The sequence below is a fragment of the Bos javanicus genome, chromosome 19, assembly GCF_032452875.1.
Source record: "Bos javanicus breed banteng chromosome 19, ARS-OSU_banteng_1.0, whole genome shotgun sequence".
NCBI lineage: Eukaryota > Metazoa > Chordata > Mammalia > Artiodactyla > Bovidae > Bos > Bos javanicus.
Genome location: NC_083886.1, coordinates 39538421 through 39560266, shown reverse-complemented (window position 1 = coordinate 39560266; position 21846 = coordinate 39538421). Strand labels below are relative to the sequence as shown.

General features: G+C 38.1%; 1 protein-coding gene across 1 annotated transcript in view; it reads right to left on the bottom strand.

Moving 5' to 3' along the window:
- SKAP1 (src kinase associated phosphoprotein 1) overlaps positions 1-21846 on the bottom strand; it is a 301998-nt gene that overhangs the window by 208770 nt on the left and 71382 nt on the right. Inside the window, exon 3 of the mRNA XM_061391504.1 lies at positions 9888-9913. Coding sequence (XP_061247488.1) covers positions 9888-9913 — 26 coding nt within the window. The remainder of the gene's footprint in view (positions 1-9887; positions 9914-21846) is intronic.

Genomic DNA, 21846 nt, shown 5'->3' with positions numbered 1-21846 from the left:
CAGAGATTAAACAATTTACCCAAAGTCATACAGGTGACTCATAAGTGGCTCTGACCCTGCCTTGTCTGATTACTAAGATCTTGTTCTAATTTACTGAGCTGTACAGTCTCCAAATATGCATGCTTTGTAAATTACAATTATTACTCAAAGGCAAAGCATACTGAATGACTTGAATTTATGGCATGTGCCATTAATATCAGTATTTTTTTTTACTTCAGCAAGGTAAATCTATAAAATCAAAAGTATAATTTATTATAAGTAGTGGGAATACTAGTAGTCATATTATGCATGAAACTAACAAAGTCAAATGTGGTCAATTATTTGGTCAAGAAGGAGCTGGTCCGATTTATAGGTTCAAATGTACCTATTATAGTATTGTTGCAGTGATTTTTTAAAGAAATACCACTTTTTAGCAAGAAGCTCATGCTTACAAAAAAATACAACATTTTGGGTTTAGTCAGATCAATATGTTGAATTTTTTTTCTAGTGACGTCTGTGTGATTTGGTTTGATCCTGGATATTTTGATGCTGCTTCAGAGAAAGTGAGGCAACGTGTTCCACACCCAAATACAGCTTTGACCTGGCCTAGCTATAGAACTCATTTCCTTTCTGGCACCACCATACTTAAGTCTCAGAGTAGGAAAACGCCTCAAAAATATGTCATTAACTCTGAATGTAGCAATTTTATTACTATTTGATTTATCTTGCTCTCTTTCCCTCTTTTCCTTTCTCTCAAATAATAAACTGAGTGGACCTCAGCACCTAGTCCCTGTCCTGACGCATCCTAGGATCTATCATATCCCAATCAGCTTATATTACTTCTTGAGGGACACTATAAGCCCACTTGGATTTCAATATCTCCTGCTGAAGAAGAATGGGACTACATTTGTCTACAGGCAGATATAAGAAAATTTCACAAAAGACAAAGAAGTAAAAATAAAATAACGTATAATAAAGAAGGTACTATGGGTAAGATAAGCAGGCCTGAAAACGTGAAACATCTTTTAACATACTGAAGAAAAGGTGAGTTTTCTTTGTGAGTAACATAGACCTCCAATACCACTAAAGCTGGAATGGCAAAAAGTGACAAAATTCAGCCTCCTTTTGCCCCTCTGCTTAATAGGAACTCCTGTTCATGTATGAAAATAACAACATGTATGTGTATAACAACAACATTAACAACCAAAGCCTCTTAACACCAACAATTCTGTTCAATGTTTGGCCTTTTTTGGAACAGAAGTTTCACATGGAAGAGTATCTCCTTGTATTTAAATTTTATTTTTCCATCTTTATTGGGGTAGCACTAACAAGGAAAGTGCACTAATCTTAAGAAAAGTGGTATCACTTTTTAAGTTTACGGAAATGCCTTTTAGAGATGAACTGTGATCAAGAACTTTCTAAACTGGCAAGTGTGTGTTAAGTGCATGTCAGCTGACAGGGATAGACAAGTTCAGAGATTGGTTCTTCCACTCTGCCTCTCAAGTATTAGTACTGACTGGAATCTTTATTTTATATATCATGTAACTCCCCTTGTACACAACTTAACAGTTCCTTTTCTGTTTTTTTTTAATTTTATTTTATTTTTAAACTTTACAATATTGTATTGGTTTTGCCAAATATCGAAATGAATCCGCCACAGGTATACATGTGTTCCCCATCCTGAACCCTCCTCCCTCCTGCCTCCCCATACCATCCCTCTGGGTCGTCCCAGTGCACCAGCCCCAAGCATCCAGCATCGTGCATCGAACCTGGACTGGCGACTCGTTCCATATATGATATTATACATATTTCAATGCCATTCTCCCAAATCATCCCACCCTCTCCTGGTAAACAATAACTATTAAACAAGTTTCCAAGAGAAGTATGTGTTCCTGAGAAACACAGTGAAATGCTATATAAGAGAATTGGGCTTAACCATCACCTTATTCAGTCTCCAGATATCAAACAAACTCACTGGCTTTCAAGTCCAAGGGCTTATTCACAAAGAATTTTAAGCAGAAACCCCAAAAATGTTGTATTCAAATTAACCAGAGATTTCTCTCAACACTTTGGGTCCAAACCATGAAAATTCATTAGAGGCACAATTCCTGAAGTAAATTAATATTTATACCAAAATTCTCTGTTCAGAACACAGAACTGTACTCTTTACCTGATTTTCTGTATTGATCCAGGGATAATTCTATCTAAGAAAAAATAGTTTATGTTTTTTTCCTCAACAAGTTTCCAGGCTAATCAAATAAAATTAAAGCAGTCATTAATTTATCACTTTATTTTCTTTGCCATCTACATAATGACAAGAATCAGAGGTTCTATGAACTTTTAATTACCACACATGCAAAAAATAAAGACTAAGATAGGGTAAAAAGGTATTCTTTATCAATTACCATGGGTATTATATGATCCTATTTTATTATTTATTTTAAAGTACACTTTTAAGTGGTAGGTTAACTTGCCACACTTATGTAATACTGGTTTCCAAACATGAAACAACAGAGAATACTGCTATTTTATATCATCAGGATCTCACCTATAAATTCATATGTAAAAATAAACAAGGAAAAAACATGAATGGATATAAACTACCAAATCATGATTCTACTGAAAAAGAGCTACTGTATTAAATCAAGTTTTTTGGCGTGCTTCTTTTTCTCCCAAGCTTTGTTGATATATCATTGACATACAATATTGTATTAGTTTTAGATGTACATCATAGTGATTTAATACGTGTATACATTAAGAAATTTGGGGGGGATTTTCCATAAACTTTTAATGAGTTGAAAATACATTAACAGGTAAGACTCCTCCACCAAGACTGTAAGTTTAGTCAACATCCATAACCTCGCATAGCTACAATTTTGTTCTTATGATGAGAACTTTTGCAATCTACTCTCTTAGCAACCTTCAAATACACAATACAGTATTGTTAACTACAGTGAGCTTTATTAAATAAAAAAGTTAAGTATGCCCAGAGCAAAAATTTCAAACATTACAAGAAGGAGTGTAATGAAAGCTCATCTTTCTTCCATTCTCATGGTTCTTCTCTCCAGAAGCAATATGTTTTGTGGGTATTCTATGAATTTTCTGTCTAAATATAACAAGTGTCTGTGAGAGTAGTAAGTCTTTTTGTTTAAAAAAAACAACAAAGGTAGCACTTGTCTTATCTTGTATTCTGCTTTTCCTCCTAATCATTTATCTTGGAGGTTGCTTCATATTAGCAGAAATAGACTTACTTCACTTTTAACTAATTTTTAGCCAAAAAATAATTAATGCACATGGTGAAAATTCAAATCGCACCAAAAGATATAAATAACAAAGATTCTCTCTGTACTCACACTGGTACCCGCCTCAGCAGGGGTACCATGGTTAATAGATTCATGTGTATCCTTCCAAAAATATACTATATACAAATAAAAGCAAGCAGACTTGCATGCATGTGTGTGCACATACACACATACACAGAGTGCACTGTCCAAACTGCCCTCTTCATTTAACAATATGCCTTGGAGAGCTCTCCATGATACACATATATATTCCTTTAATCTCCATGTAGCACTCCATTAAATGCATATAACATACTTTATTTAACTAGTCCCCTATTGCAGAGCATTTAGGCTGTTTGGAGTCCTTGCTATTCCAAACAATGCTATAAAAGAACATTTGTGCGTATAATATATTGTATAGGGAATACAGAAGGCAGCAGCATCTGATTCAAATGAGTTCTTTTGCCTGCATGAAAGTCAGTTCTTTTTCTTGTGTCTCAAGATCACATATGCCAAGATGGGACTTTACAAAGGACATCAAAGCCTTAGAAAATTTTAAGGTTAGAAAGGAAAAAAGTGAGTCTTTTTGTTTAAAAAAAACACACACACACACACAAAAACTAACCTTTGATAGAATAATGCAATAATGCATTATTGCATTATTCCACTCTAGAAAAACCCAACCAGTAGATGTATAGGAAGTAAAATATTTGAAAAGGTATCAAAGTCAGTAATTAAATTCAAAACCAGTGTGTATGTATACTTCCACTTTCTACAGATTAATTTGTATAACATGTAGCAAATAGGGAAAGGGGAGAAAGGTCCAAAGGAAGTCAAGTCACAAAAGCAGCTGTCAAGATTGTTGATGCTAAAAGTTTGGGCTAAAGCCAAAGGCAGGAGCATTCGTCCAGTGTACATTTCCCCCTGTTAAATTCCCAAAAGACATGGAAAACATTCTGGAAGATTTCTTTTTAAAAAGTAGTATAGGTTAGGATATTCTAGGTTCATAACCAACACTTGTGTTTATAAAATATTAGCATTCCAGGAATAGTGATAGAAAGACACTTAACAATAAATTACAAATATTGTAAATTCAGACTTTTTCTTACATTTGCAAACACATCATAAATTTCGGCTATGTTTCTTTGTGTAAATCCTACTTATGACTGTGCTAAAACCTTCTGGCATGAATGCAAAGAGTATTTTCATAAATAAAACTTGTAAAATCACTGTACACTCCATTAAGTCAAAAACACTTCTCTTCAACTTCAAAGGGAAACCTTTCTCTCCTTTTTTTAGTGCTAAGATGGTGTTTCTTTGCTGCTTTAATGGCTTGCTTCTTGTAGTTGTCATAACTACATGCTCCAAGTATGTGATAGTAAGAAAAGAGAAGGAAAGTGACATCCATGCTTCGATTCAACATGTCTCAGACATTACAGAGCAATAAGCTCATAAATCTAACCTCTGAAGTGCCTACCAACAAAAAGTCTGCACACACAGCCTTTAAACACAAAATCTCACAAATATATGTATTTATACATATGCTCCAGTACATATATATATATATGGTGAGTTAAATGGCCTTATACCAGGGTTCAGCTGGAATGGATGAATATTATGGAAAGATATGTGAATATATATTACCTAAGTTCCATACATAGATTTACTTGCATAGCCCTACTTTGAAACATAAACATAATACTTGTTACCACTTCAGTAAGCGCCTACCAAGCGGCAAGCACTCCTCATGAGTTCATCATCTTATTAAAATTCATTACAACTCATAATAAGTGTGAAGAAGATATTATTAGGGCTTCCCAGGTGGCGCTAGTGGTAAAGAACGTGCCTACCAATGCAGGAGACGCAAGGGACGCAGGTTTGATCCCTGGATCAGGAAGATCCCTTGGGAGAGGGCATGGCAACCCACTCCAGTATTCTTGCCTGGAGAATTCCATGGACAGAGGAGCCTGGTGGGCTACAGTCCACAGGGTTGCACAGCATCAGACACTGAAGGACAGCACACGCACACACATAGATATTATTAGAAGATTTTGTAAATGAGAAGGTGATGTCACTTGCTATAGCTCACAATGCTTGTTAGTAAAGCAACTGGGATTCGAATTCAGATCTAACTTCAAAGCTCATGCTGTTTCCTTAATAAAACATTAAACTTGAAACAAAAACTTAAAAAACCCTCATTGTTTTATGTATTTTGTGTCCAAATACATAAAGTATCTTATGCTTTCATGTACCAGGTTTCATACTAGAAACAAAATATCATTACATTTTTTATTAATTTCAAACTAGATTTTTTTCTTTTGTTCTTGCATTACGGTGAATTTTTAAAATGTACAAAGGTAGGAAAAAGTGTAATAACTCCCCTTGTACACATTGTCCAGCTTCAACATAATTTATGATCCATTTTATTTCATCTACACCCCACCCCATTTATTTCTTCCTCTCCCATATTATTTTGAATAATACATCAGAATCTATTACTTTATCTTCAAATATCACAGCATACAAATATAAACATAATGTCACTGTCACACCTAAAAAATTAGCAGTAGATTCTCAACATAAAAAATCCAGTCAGTGTCCAAATTTCTAATTCTCTCATAGATTTTATAGTTTGATTCAGGATGCAAATAAGGTTCACACATTAGTTGATATGGCTTTTAAATCTCTTTTAATCTATAGTTAATGTGGTTTTATAATAACATTTGCTTTATTCATTTTGTATTATTTGCTTTTGCTAAACTGTATTTTTTGGCATCAATTCACTTTGACAAGGGATATAGGCCTGCCACTTCAAAATAAGATTTTTAAGATTCACATAGTGGAAAGTTTCCATATTGAAATATACCAAGTAATTTTCTCATAAACCCTCTACATCACCTATGCAGATACTCAAAGAATCTTCAAGCTGGCAAGAAATTTCACTGGTCCATATTTACCATTATTGCAAGTATAATGTAAGGGACCATTGGACAGAAAAAAATACCATTTTGTTACATATATTTATGATATTCCCATGGTCTTTCTTAAATTTTTTTTTAAATATTGTATCATTTGTTTTAGACTCTGGGTCCATGGTGGGCAATTTTTCTAATACTCATGAAGAAGTTTTATAGCAATAAATTTAAATTATAAACACTATGTCTTGTAACTGAAACTTTTTCTAATTGTAACTGTCACTAGGATCAATACCATCAAGCACTATGGCTATCTAAAAAGGTAAAGCTAATATTGTTGCAGAGATTTGAGCAATATCACGTTTTAAATATCTGATTGCGGAAATGGTAAAGTTCCATAGCAAAGATTCCAATGTACTTTCTTTGTAATTTTAAGTAATTTAGGTAGAGAAAAAGTTTTCAAAGTAAACAGGGCTTGAATTATCAAAGGAATCTCAATAAAAAATAAAAATAAAAAGTCTTTCCCATGTTTCACAATTTTGTTTAAGCCCATTAAAAGAGGTCTTTCATTTATGTCCCTTCTATATTAAAGTAATAAATTATTGGGATTATTTTTCTTCCTATTTCATTATTTTTAAATGAACATCATTCAGGAAGTTAAACAGTGGACGAATATGAAAATTTAGGTGAAAATGGAAGGAAAGAATTATCATAACACCATGAACAGAAACTATACTATGTCCAGTCACCATGCTAGGACTTACACGTATTACTATTAGTCCTCATGACAACCTGCAATGAGGCAGTAAAATACAGCAATGAAGATACTGGGCTCTAGAATACTAATAAGCATGGAGTTACTTATTAGGGTGATGAACACGTTCTGAAATTAGAAAATGGTGATGGTTGTGCAACTCAGTGACTAAAGTAAAAAACCACTGATGCATACTTTTAAAGGGTTAATTCTTTTGTTATGTGAATTATATCACAATAAAGCTTTTATGTTTTCTAAAAAGAGTACATTACAAAGTCATACTGATTAAGTTAGACTCCTTGAGGAGATTGGCCTTGAGCAATTCTCTTAACCACTCTCTGCCTCAGTAGCCACATCTATCAGATGGGTATATTAACAGTACTTATTCCATAGGGCTGTTCTGAGGGTTAGATAAGATAATGCATGTAAAAGACTTCGCACAGTGTCTGGCACATCTTTGTTTTATAGATAAGGAAGCCAGGATTCAGAAAAACGAAGCAACTTGCTAAGTTCACATAACCTTTAGCTAAATGGTATAGTGAGACTTGAACCCAGGATTATTAGGCCTCAACGTCCATGCTCTTTCTACCACACCCTGTTTCTTCTCCAGAACAGGGACAAAACTCTCCCGATACTATTCCACGATCACTCTTCTATCGCATTAAACCTGGCATTGAATGGAATGACGGATAAGAAATGCTTTGCTTGAAATCCTTCTCTAGGTCTACTCTCCCAAGTATCTCTCTTTTAAAGGTTATCTTTTCAGCACCTTGTGTCAACTCTTTTGTAACTAAGGACTATTTTCCCTCTAGGTACCAGACTTTTGTACAAATATTCTGAAGAATATGCATGTGTGTTTAGGGAAATGCACAGAGTTAATAAAATTCATCCAATCACCTTCCTGCACAAAAATCCTGCCACAGATAAAAATGCCAGGAATGTTTGGGGCCACCATTTCTGTCCTTCTTCACTCCCTTCCCAATACTACTTAGTCTTCCAGGGCTCTTAAAATACTTCTGCCATCTGTTCTACTTCTTACATATTCTTATTCTTTTCATAATCCCAAATTGCCCCATAGTATCTTAAATAGACCAGCTCCCAGCCAACCTACATTTTAGAAGCAAACAATCTGCTAAGATCTGACCAAAAGGACAAAGTAAAAGATACCCTTTCTTTCCTCTTCTGCCCCTCAAAACTGTCTTAGTGGGAGGAACAAAGCTGGGGGCAAGCCACATGTACACGGGTTTTCTATTTTATCTTTCCTTACATTACTTCCAAATGAGCAAAGAATATCCAATTTGCTACATGTATCCAATCATTGTCAAGAAGTAAAGAGTTTTCTGATCTAAATAAACTCTTTTCAGTTGTCTCCTTGACTGCTGTACCTCTGCCTTCTTTCTAAAAGAGAAAGACTGTGTAGAAGTTGCCCTATGCTGGAAGATGACTACAATACCACTATTACAAGAATCTGGTGAGATGTGTGCTTTGTCTTTTGAGCCCCACACAGTCCCTTGTGTTAAGCTCTAAAATTATTTTCTCTTCTCAACACATTACTGTACCACATCTCTGACACTAATTCTTTATTTCTCCTTTAGGTAATTAATTCTATCTTCACAGTTCCATTCATTTCTGCCAGTTTACATTCATATTCTGCCCCCTGTGGATTTTGGTTAGCATCTGTTAAACCCTGAACTATAGGGCCATTTCTTGAATAGCATATTTCACATTTTGCAAAACAAACTGCTACATTAGTACATATAATTCTCTATTCTCAACCTGTGTTTTCAGCCATAAATGCTTTAGGACAGTGAGATATACAGTAACACCATATCACATTATTTAAAATGTTACAAAAGCTATGGTTATAATTTACAAAAGTTTAAAAACTTTAAAAATATAATATTTTATTTTTAAAGTTTGCTTTTAAAGAAAACCTTTATAGACTTTAAAGTATGAGCTAGGAAAATTAAAATTTTAATAAAACTAGTATCATTACAGTTTGATTTTTTTAAGATGCTACTGCTCACTGAGATGGATACATTAATAATGTTAAGAAAAAAAAATGGAAAAGCTGGCAATTGGTTAAAAAATTTTATAGAGCAAAATAGTTCATAAAGCTATTTTAGTTTAAAATGCTGTGATTTTTCTGAGAAAATAAAAATCTCCCATTTATAACAAGTTGAGATAGTTAATATTGAGAATGATGTTTCTGACATTCTCAACCAGGGTACTAAAAATAAAGAATGCATATACTTTAAAGGCACCCCCTCAAACTGAAATCAGAAAAATTTTCAATTTTGAACCTTTTAAAAATGTGTTTTAATCCTGTCTCTTTTTTTCAATTTTGCACACAGCTGTCTGTTGTACTTTTTAGAATCATGCCAGATGCTGGGTTCATCAAGCAAAAGCAGGAAAACAATGGTTTGAAAGCAATTAGAAGCACTGAGGCTGCAGCCAGGCTCATATTAAAATGTGATAACACCGTTCTAGTGGGAATTTCAACACTACTCCATTTCTGACATTTTTCTGCTGCCAGACAGGCAGGCTGTGTGGAAGAGCACTGTGATTGAGGAGGTAACATACTGGAATTTATTTCTGGAGCAATGAAGGATTAGTTGAGTTGGAGCCCTCCCAAGGCTTTTATTATGGACTCGGCCACCATTTTATTTGAATGCTGGTGGATCCTATTGGCATCTAACAAAGCTCAAGGAATAAAAGCTTTGGTCCTATAAAATAATCTAGCACGAATTCATTCAGAAGGCAGAAGCATCAGGGCTTCTTATTGCTAAAAAGCAGGGCAAGGGAGCCCAGCAGGGTGAAGGTTAATTAAACACTCCACTAAGTTTCCTCAGAAAAGGCTAACGCCACCCTATGGAGAAGCTTACTTAGAAGATACAGAAGTAACAATACCATCTACACATTTTTAGTATGAACCATAAATGGTTGGAGAGGACTCACCTTGGGGCTGAAAATTCCAAAAGTATCTGAAATAAAAGGAAAAAGAATGGAGATAAGTCAAACTTGTATTTCTCAATCGTGGCATATGATAGCAATAGCACTCCTTCCAAAAAGCTTCCTAAATAGTCAATAACTAGCCAAAGCCACAATCTACTCTAAGAAAAACCAAAGGGTTGTCCTTGAGATTTGAAAGATTCTTAAAGGCTTGAAAGGGACATTTAACTCACTGTATCTCCTTAGATAAGTCTGACTTTAGAGCTAGAAAGGTCCTAAAATATTACCTAACCATGGTCCAGGTTTCTCCTAAGGAGCTCTTCGGGCTTTGAGCAGGACGAGCCCTTGTTTGGATAACCTATCTTGTGTGTTATAGGACAATCAGCATCATTGGTTCTGGGCACCAAAAACTAGGGGCACCCCCAGTTGTTATGACAACTAAAACACCCCCCAACACATCCCCAGATACCTTCTAGGCCTAAATTCTTAATTTTACAGGTGATGTATGAACAACTGACTCAAGGTCATCCAATATTTTAGTGTCCGAGCCAAGACTGGGGCTCTTGCAATTCAGTCTATCATTCCATCTCCTCTTTTATTTTGGGAAATGACTGGCAAACCCCATAACCCTTGAAGTCTTACAAATAATGAAATGGCAATAGCAGAAGCGATCATTTGCAAGTCACTTATTTGAAATCTAAATTGCTTCCCCCGCCTCCCCACAGAAGCAATGTTATATATAGTGGCTACCCACAAAAGTCTATTGTACTTTGGACTCCATTTCCTCCTGCCTTCACAGGATACTTACATTATTCTACATTGATTTTCTCTTGTATAAATTCAACCTCTTCCTCTCAACATGGCCCTTTCCATCAGCATTTATGCTCATATAAAAATAAAGCAAACTTTCCCTCACCCCTTTCACGTCCCTCCATCTGCTGCCTTCTTTCCTTTCACATCACAGTGAAATTTTCCCTAGTGTTGGCTATAGTCTCTCTTTATTTCCTCACCTCCCACCCGCTCTTCAACATATCCCAATCTTGTTTACGGTCACCACATATTAATTCTTGGCTATAAATATAGTAATCTCTATCCCTCTAAGTGGAAAGAATATTTTTCTATCCTCATCTTGACTTCCCAGGGGCATATATGAGTATAACAGCATTTTTTTTCTAAGGAGAGAGTTCACAGTTTTAATCCAATTCTTAAAAATATTCCAAAAAAGATGAGGAAAGGGTAATACATTGATGATAATGGTGTGTCTTCTAGTATGTGAAAGTGAAAGTCACTCAGTCATGTCCAACTCTTTGCAACCTCATGGACTATACAGTCCATGGAATTCTCTAGGCCAGAATACTGGAGTGGGTAGCCTTTCTCTTCTCCAGGGGAATCTTCCCAACCCAGGTCTCCAGCATTGCAGGCGGATTCTTTACCAGCTGAGCCATAAGGGAAGCCCAAGAATACTGGAGTGGGTAGCTTATCTCTTCTCCAGTGGATCTTCCCAACCCAGGAATCAAACCCGGGTCTCCTGCATTGCAGGTGGATTCTTTACCAACTGAGTTCATGGCTGAAATAAAGTGTGGCTACTTTGGGGAGGAACACCAGCCCAATGAGCATCTATGTTATTTCTTTATAAAAATTCAGAAAATGGAGAGCAAGGAGATTATATGCAGGGGGTATACATCTCTGGAGTATAACCCAGAGACGAATTTGTGGGAAATAAACAGAGTAAGAAGAGAACGTGAAGAAACCTTGCAATGGACTTTTCTTGTTCCTTTTCTTTCTCAGAACAGTTCTGGACTGGCAATCAGGTGAAGGAATGCTAAGATGCTTGGGTTAGAGGGCAAGTAAAGTTCAGAACAGCTTTGACATCTTCAGTGGAAAGGGGGAGAGGGGAGGAGAAGGGGAAGGGTGGGAAATACAAAGGTGCAGCCCCTGGGGAAGAGGGCGGCCACGCTGACGCGAGGGCATATGTAAACTGAAACCGGCTGTGACTTAAATAATCGGTTTATATTAGTGTACCAACCAGACCCTGCCATTTCCCAATGAACTTGGCCAATGTGATAAGTTCTCCATAAATCTCCTGTCTGTAAAACACAGCTTACCAAGCAAATTATCAAGAGGGTGAACAATTTTCCATCTTCTTTTCCTATTTTTCCATCTTTTCTCAAGGTGTTGTCTTGCCCCCTCCCCATTCCAATCATTATCCAACCTCTATCTAGTTCAGTATAAACAGAAATTAGGATATGAACATGTGCAAACTGTGTGTGTGCACTCCTCTTTCCAAAATGTTAGTGACAGCAACAGCAAAAACTTGGCTAACAACTATCTTCACTTACTGATTGAGAAAAAAACTTAGCCACGCCCCAGTGGCAGTTAAAGGGCCAATTCATGGTAAATTGTCAAAACAGATAATAATGATCTCAGTCTCTTACCTGTTCCCCCGACCCCTGCCCTCCACAATCTCCATTCCAACTCACACACATTTTCAGTTCCTTTCTCTATGTACTATAAAGTGTCCTGGTTTCGCTCGTTAGTTAAGGAGATGTATATGTTCACATGTACCAAGCATTGCTTCTCCCAAAAGTAGTTATATCTTAAGAAGGCTGTTTACGGAGGAAGAATTAAATTAAATTTAATCCAATAATCTGCTTTATACTGTTATTAAATATTTCAGTCAATAAAAATTATATATAGAACTTGATGTAGAAAAATGACATGAAGTGGAATATCAGTTTGCTTCTTTCTCAAGAGATATAAAACTACCCTGGTAAACTACCTCTTTTTCCTTTCTTCTTATTTTAACTATTTATTATGTAACAACCCTAAAGGAAGTCCGTACACACACACACACACACACACCCCTCTATCCCAGAGCTCAGAGAGGATACTTCTAAAAGGCAAGGCCAAAAGGTGAACAATCTCATTTCTCACTGGAGGGCACCATGGATTATTCTTTGCTGACTCACTTAAAAGTCTTAATCTTATCTTGTTAAATATATCCTATGGATGGCATTCACTACATTCTCTGGAAAGATGATTCCGCACAAGAGAATTCTGCTCTCCTTAGGAGGCATTTAGTCAAATCCTGCCAACATCTTCTAATTCTTATCCTTCACTTTAAAAACAATTATCCCTTAGCCAGAGACTCCAACAAGTCTGAAACTAGAAATTTTAAACCAAAATACAAAGACCACAATGGAAATATATAGAAGAAAAAGCATGCAAACACACACACGGAGTTGTGTTCATCCTAAATGCCTCTGAGAATTTCATATCAGGGCTGAGCAGATAGATAGCAAACACTTCTTTAATCTTCTCTTTGAAGCTTCAGCTTCAATATGAAAGGGAAGCTATCACTCCTCTACAATATCCATACTTGACATCATCAGGTCCATGCAAATGATATTTGGAACTGGAAAAAAGATGAGTACAGAATGAGCAGAGAGAAAATGCTGCAACTGTATTGATGATGATGATTTTCACATTCAGTCAAAATAAATCCATCTTGTGTCTCCAAAATTAAAATGGAAGAATAATATTTTACAACATTTAGTCTATGCTACAGAATAAAGTCTTTAAAATTTTCTTCTTCCTATTATTTATTTATCCATTATTTTTGGCTGCACTGGGTCTTCACTGCTGCACTCGGGCTTTCTCCAGTTGTGGGCGCGGGCCGGGGGGCTACTCTCTAGTTGCAGTGCACGGGCTTCTCACCGCAGTGGCTTCTCTTGTTGCAGAGCACGTGTTCTAGTAGGGCACACAGACTTCAGTAATTTCAGCACATGGGCTCAGTAGTTGTGGAGCCCACAGGCTTAGTTGCCCCAAGCCATGTGGAATCTTCCAGGACCAGGGATGGAACTCCTGTCCCCTGCACTGGCAGGCAGATTCTTAACCACTGGACCCCACGGAAATCCCTGAATAAAGTCTTGAAAATTCAAGGTTACTTTACATGCAAGACAAAATTTGCTATTTGTGTTTTTAAATTAAAGAAGTTCTATTTGAACTTTAGTTTAAGGAAAGGTGCAGCAAATGAACTCACTATATTGAGGGAGTCTTGATGTCCAGCTGTAGCTATCATAGCAGTAGTAATAGTAATGATAATAACAATGCTAAGATTTTTAAAAATCAATTGCTGGGCATTGTTTTAAGTACTTATATAAACTTACTTCCTCCACATTCTAACCCTATATTATGCCCATTTTATAAATGAGGAAACCGAGGCATCAAGAGGTGAGAGAACTTGCCCATGGTTTCATAGCTACTAATCAAGGTTTATTAATCCTAGCTAATCCTAGCAACTAGATCCAGAACAGACACTCTAATAAGAAATTAAACAGGAAAGTTTTGAGACTCTGTGTTTCCACTGCAGGGGGAGGTCCATCTCAGATTACACTTCAGTATCTTTTAAATTGCGATCATACTGTTTTAGTTTGCCAATTAAGATTGATGGAATATGAGATTTCTCCTAAAAATGAGGCTATTAACATTTAATCATTACTTTGGGGTTTGAAGGTGGGTGTCAAATTCTTGACCATGGAGCTAACCAATAAACACGTTTAGTGAGGTTAAAATATTCAGAGCTTTAACCACTAAGCTAGCTAATTAGATAGATCCTTGTGAAGTAGGTAAAACAAATGTAACTATCCTCATTTTATTGGAACTATCTAAGAAGGAACTGGCAACCCACTCCAGTGTTCTTGCCTGGAGAATCCCAGGGACGGGGGAGCCTGGTGGGCTGCCGTCTATGGGGTCGCACAGAGTCAGACACGACTGAAGCGACTTAGCAGCAGCAGCAGCAAGAAGGAAAAATAATTCCATTTCCTAATTATAATAAAACTCTGTATTAAGCATTTAACATGCTAGGTGTTATGGCAGAAAGTGAAGTGCAACTAAAAAGCCTCTTGAAAGTGAAAGAGGAGAGTGAAAAAGTTGGCTTAAAGCTCAACATTCAGAAAACTAAGATCATGGCATCTGGTCCCATCACTTCATGGCAAATAGATGGGAAAACAGTGGAAACAGTGTCAGACTTTATTTTTGAGGGCTCCAAAATCACTGCAGATGGTGACTGCAGCCATGAAATGAAAAGACGCTTACTCCTTAGAAGGAAAGTTATGACCAACCTAGATAGCATATTCAAAAGCAGACATTACTTTGCCAACAAAGGTTTGTCTAGTCAAGGCTATGGTTTTTCCAGTAGTCATGTATGGATGTGAGAGTTGGACTATAAAGAAAGCTGAGCACCAAAGAATTGATGCTTTTGAACTGTGGTGTTGGAGAAGACTCTTGAGAGTCCCTTGGACTGCAAGGAGATCCAACCAGTCCATTCTGAAGGAGATCAGCCCTGGGTGTTCTTTGGAAGAAATGATGCTAAAGCTGAAACTCCAGTACTTTGGCCACCTCATGCAAAGAGTTGACCCATTGGAAAAGACTCTGATGCTGGGAGGGATTGGGGGCAGGAGGAAAAGGGGATGACAGAGGATGAGATGGCTGAATGGCATCACCAACTCGATGGACGTGAGTTTGAGTTAACTCCGGGAGTTGGTGATGGGCAGGGAGGCCTGGCGTGCTGCAATTCATGGGGTCGCAAAGAGTCGGACACGGCTAAGTGACTGAACTGAACTGAACTGAGGTGTTGTGCTCAGTATACATTTTACATGTATTATTTTATATGTATTATTTTATCTTCATCATAATCCAATGAGATTATTACTATTACAATGATACTATTATTATCCCCTTTTTACAGATGAGGAAACTAAGACTCAGGATAGTCAAACAAATTGGCCAGGATCATGCAGCCATTAAGCGGCAGAGTCAAGATCTGTATCTAGGTCTGCTGGGTAACTGCATTTCCACTGGCTGTAATGCAGAAAACAAGTCTAGTACTAAGAGAAGTTATAACTGTTTTGTCAGACAGCCTTGTATCAGGGAGCAGTCAGTTCAGAGTCTTTAATTTGGAGTCAACTATGGTTTCAACTATTTGAGCTTTGGGAAATTCATAAACTCCCTAAAATTATAGGTAAAAAGTAATGTGTGTTTTCTTTTTCCTTGAAAAAGAGTCCATGAACTCCATTAGAATTCAAAAAATGTCACTAACTCCTCCTCCAAAATGGTAAGACCCACTTATCATTAGATGAATAGAATTAGATGAGTAGGGTTAGATGAAAAGGATTATAATGGCATTATAAACCTAACTATGCAGAAAGGCTAAAATCTGTAATCTAGAACATCTAGACGAAAATCTTTTACAACTAAAGCATTAAGAGTGTTGTTTTACTTGTGACTTACAGAAATTTAAGACCCATCATACATTCCCTGTCTTGGTAAAAAAAAAAATCAAATCTCTTCTTGATGACTTACAGATGTCCAGATTTGAACTTCAGTTTTTTGTACAAAAACAGTGGTGTCTTCTAAATGGGTAGGCTGTCTGTAATACTCAATGTCCAGAGACTTCCATTTCCCTCTTGGTCATCTCTGTTCCCTGGTAATGGCTGTCTCCAAACAAACTGCAAAGACTAACGCTAAAGTGTTATCCTGGCATTAGGGCTTCAGTAGTAAGTAAATCTCTTCAAGAAAATTAGAGATACCAAGGGAACATTTCATGCAAAGATGGGCTCAATAAAGGACAGAAATGGTATGGACCTAACAGAAGCAGAAGATATTAAGAAGAGGTGCCAAGAACACACAGAAGAACTGTACAAAATAGACCTTCACGACCCAGATAATCACGATGGTGTGATCACTCACCTAGAGTCAGACATCCTGGAATGTGAAGTCGAGTGGGCCTTAGAAAGCATCACTACGAACAAAGCTAGTGGAGGTGATGGAATTCCAGTTGAGCTATTTCAAATCTTGAAAGATGATGCTGTGAAAGTGCTACACTCAATAAGCAAGCAAATTTGGAAAACTCAGCAGTGGCCACAGGACTGGAAAAGGTCAGTTTTCATTCCAATCCCAAAGAAAGTCAATGACAAAGAATGCTCAAACTACCAAACAATTGCACTCATCTCACACGCTAGTAATGCTCAAAATTCTCCAAGCCAGGCTTCAGCAATACGTGAACCGTGAACTTCCAGATGTTCAAGTTGGTTTTAGAAAAGGCAGAGGAACCAGAGATCAAATTGCCAACATCCACTGGATCATGGAAAAAGCAAGAGAGTTCCAGAAAAACATCTATTTCTGCTTTAAAGAATATGCCAAAGCCTTTGACTGTGTGGATCACAATAAACTGTGGGAAATTCTGAAAGAGATGGGAATACCAGACTACCTGACCTGCCTCTTGAGAAACCTATATGCAGGTCAGGAAGCAACAGTTAGAACTGGACATGGAACTACAGACTGGTTCCAAATAGGAAAAGGAGTACGTCAAGGCTGTATATTGTCACCCTGCTTATTTAACTTATATGCAGAGTACATCATGAGAAACGCTGGGCTGGAAGAAGCACAAGCTGGAATCAAAATTGCCAGGAGAAACATCAATAACCTCAGATATGCAGATGACACTACCCTTATGGCAGAAAGTGAAGAGGAACTAAAAGGCCTCTTGATGAAAGTGAAAGTGGAGAGTGAAAAAGTTGGCTTAAAGCTCAACATTCAGAAAATGAAGATCATGGCATCTGGTCCCATCACTTCATGGCAAATAGATGGGGAAACAGTGGAAACAGTGTCAGACTTTATCTTTTGGGCTCCAAAATCACTGCAGATGGTGACTGCAGCCATGAAATGAAAAGATGCTTACTCCTTGGAAGCAAAGTTATGACCAACCTAGATAGCATATTGAAAAGCAGAGACATTACTTTGCCAGCAAAGGTCCGTTTAGTCAAGGCTACGGTTTTTCCAGTGGTCATGTATGGATGCGAGAGTTGGACTATAAAGAAAGCTGAGCACCGAAGAACTGATGCTTTTGAATTGTGGTGTTGGAGAAGACTCTTGAGAGTCCCTTGGACTGCAAGGAAATCCAACTAGTCCATTCTAAAGGAGATTAGCCCTGGGTGTTCTTTGGAAGAAATGATGCTAAAGCTGAAACTCCACTACTTTGGCCACCTCATGAGACGAGTTGACTCATTGGAAAAGACTCTGATGCTGGGAGGGATTGGGGGCAGGAGGAAAAGGGGATGACAGAGGATGAGATGGCTGGATGGCATCACCGACTCGATGGACGTGAGTTTGAGTTAACTCCGGGAGATGGTGATGGACAGGGAGGCCTGGCGTGCTGCAATTCATGGAGTCGCAAAGAGTCGGACATGACTAAGCCACTAAACTGAACTGAATTGAACTGAGTAAGTTAATAAGGCTAGGAAAACCCTTGCATTTGACCTTGAGTATTGAGTCACATGGTAAATACGGATTATACCCAAGGAAATGACTTTTCTGAACAATGCTAATAGTCTCTACACTGAATATTTCCTATAACCTCGTCTCTCATTTGGGAAGATTCAGTTGATTTTGAATTCTCTTTCCACTACCAGTATTCCAACAGAAGGAATGGGCAAGGGGCAGAGGTAATAGGGCATGACACCCAAGAACACAAATGGGAAAAGAGCACCATCTGGTGGAAGTCTCTGATGGAGCATCAGAGGACAGGGACCCAGGGGTGGGGGTATCCAACTCTTTGTGACCCCATGGACTGTAGCTTGCCAGGCCCCTCTGTCTATGGGATTCTCCAGGCAAGAATACTGGAGTGGGTTGTCATTCCCTTCTCCAGGGGATCTTCCCAACTCAGGGATTGAACCTGGGTCATTGCAGGCAGATTCTTTACTGGTTGGGCTACCAGGGCTGGGGGTACCAGCCTTAGAAACAGTTGAGCAAGCATGGGACGGTCCCTGGGAGTGGTGCCCCTATGGTCCCTGTTCCTTCAAGCCATCAAAAGTACAAGAACTAGTATCTGCCTACAGGAAGCTTACAATCTTTTCTAAAATATGAAATACACATGAAGAGATAGTCAATTTAAGATAGTAAATTACAAACACACACACACTATGGTAACAACAACAAAAAAAGATACGCAGATGATAGCACTCTAATGGCAGAAAGTGAAGAGGAACTAAAGAGCCTCTTGATGAGGGTGAATGCGAAGAGTGAAAAAGCTGACTTGAAAACACAACATTGAAAAAACTAAGATCATGACATCTGGTCCCATCACTTTATGGCAAATAGAAGGGGAAAAAGTAGAAGCAGTGACAGATTTTATTTGGGGGGTCTCCAAAATCACTATAGACAGTGACTGCAGCCATGAAATTAAAAGATGCTTGTTCCTTGAAAATTATGAGAAATCCGGACAGCATATTAAAAGGCAGAGACATCACTTTGCCAACAAAGGTCCATATAGTCAAAGCTATGGCTTTTCCAAAAGTCATGTACGGATGTGAGAGTTTGGCCATAAACAAGGCTGAGTGCCAAAGAATTGATGCTTTTGAATTATGCTGCTGAAGACTTGAGAGTTCTTTGGACCGCAGAGATCCAGCATTCATATTTTGGTTGCCTGATGCTAAGAACTGACTCTCTGGAAAAGATCTTGATGCTGGAAAAGACTGAAGGCAAAAGAAGAAAGGGTGGCAGAGGATGGGGCTTCTCTGGTAGCTCAGCTGGTAAAGAATCCACCTGCAATGCAGGAGACCCCAGTTCAATTCCTGGGTTGGGAATTCCACTGGAGAAGGGATAGGCTACCCATTCCAGTATTCTTAGGCTTCCCTGGTGGCTCAGCTGATGAATCCGCCTGCAATGCAGAAGACCTGGGTTCGATCCCTGGGTTGGGAAGATCTCCAGATGAGATGGTTAGACAGCATCACTGACTCAATGGACATGAATTTGAGCACACTCCAGGAGACAGTAGAGGACACAGGAGCCTGGCATGCTGTAGTCCATGAGGTCACAAAGAGTCAGACACAACTGAGCAACTGAACAACCACAACAATGGTAACAACAGATGATAAGCACAAAACTCATGTAACAGAAGGAGCTGTCATAAAGTCTTGGATTATTTGGGGGGAGGTAATATTTCTGTGATCTTGAGTCTATGTCCACAAATTTTAGAAACCCTAGAGGACAGCACCACAAAGTTCTCTTATAAAATACAATGGTCACAATTAAACTTGTATTAAATGATAAACAAGTAACATTATCTGATTTGATTTGATAGTATCACCCATGACTAAAAAAAATTTTTTAGAAGTCTATTTGCAGATAATAAAAAAGAAATAATATAAAATAAATTCATTAAATAAAATCCTATTCACCACTAGAGTCTTCTGTAACACAATCACTACATGAAATCCCTGCTCTGACATTAATAGTAAAATCTACGAGCTCAATGATTATGCCCTTTCATTGAAACACTGGAAACCTACATTCTAATATTTCATCCCCTGTGTTCTAGCATTAACACTGGAAATTGTGGTTGCTATGCAATCCCCCTACTCCCTACATGTAACAGACAACCAAATATGACTCAATGGACTATTAAAGAAAAACGCTAGCTAGCTGTGTTGTGGCAAAATGAAAGACACTAAATGTCAAGTCAGAGTTAAAATTTCTTTTCCTTTGTGTAGAAAAAAGGGAACAACTGAAGGGTTCGTTGGTCGGTTGGTTTGCTTGTTTTTAAGTATAGGGAATAATGTCCATTGTGATCAAATCCAGCAGAAATGTGTAGCCTAGATGGGAGAGAGAGGAGCAAATTGGTTTAGTAAGCTGCTGGAGAGCAAGAGAAGGGGCAAAAGGTTTCGGAAGGAAACTCAGAGATGTCTTTTGATTCCAAACCTGTGTTTTGAGAGAGAAAACAAGGCAGAACTCACAAAGAACTCTAGCTGATTATCATATTTTAATCGGTACTATCTTTAGCTCTTGCCCTGCCGTTTTTGTCACCATTGATACTTAGAACCTAATTTATTTTATTTTTTGCTTGCTTCAGGTTAATAGCTACTCTTAGACCACTGAGACTCCTAGTTATGTGATTGATGAATAACTGATAACTAGATGACTGTGACTGTGGACCATATACTCCCTGAATTTTACAGCTAGAAGGACATCGAAGGTCATTTTACTCAGCCCCTGACTTTATAGATGAGAAAAACGAAACATGAGGAGGTTATTTGATTGAACCATAAGGGTTTAAAAATCCACATTGTAGAGCCATGACAGTTTATCTTGTGCAAAATCAGAAACAGGTTCAAAATGTGATATTCATTTGAAAATTCCTTTGGTATTTTTCTTGTTGTGAACATGGTCACTTTATTCACCTGAGCTCAAATATTACATAAAAATTTTAAACTGGACTAGTTCCTGGGGCTCCTCCAGGCAGCGTGGATTTGTGAACATTAACATGTCAACAAACCCTTTATATCTCAAGTTATGAACACTGCATTCATTCTCTCAAACCGTAAAAAATGTCCACTATTTGCCAGACACTCCATGAGGGTCTGTGGAGAAGGCAATGGCACCCCACTCCAGTACTCTTGCCTGGAAAATCCCATGGACAGAGGAGCCTGGTAGTCTGCAGTCCATGGGGTCGCTAAAGGTCGGACATGACTGAGCGACTTCACTTTCACTTTTCACTTTCATGCATTGGAGAAGGAAATGGCAACCCACTCCAGTGTTCTTGCCTAGAGAATCCCAGGGACAGGGAGCCTGTTGGGCTGCCATCTATGGGGTCGCACAGAGTCAGACACGACTGAAGCGACTTAGCAGTAGCAGCAGCAGCATGAGGGTCTGAGAGCACAGAAAGCCTGAACTGTGCGCCAGTTTGGCTGGAATAATGCAAAACTGTGCAAAAGTGGTGTGAGTGACCTAAAACACACATAAGGTAAAAATTGGGGCCAGCAGAACCTAGGTCTGGCTAATCCCAGAATCCGTCTTACTGCCTGCAGATCAGAGTTTCTGGGGATGGACCTGGGGTCAGATTGAGGGAAGATGCCTGGAGGGGAGAGTCACTGAGAGGCCAGGCCCAGGATGCAGAGAGAAGCCAGGC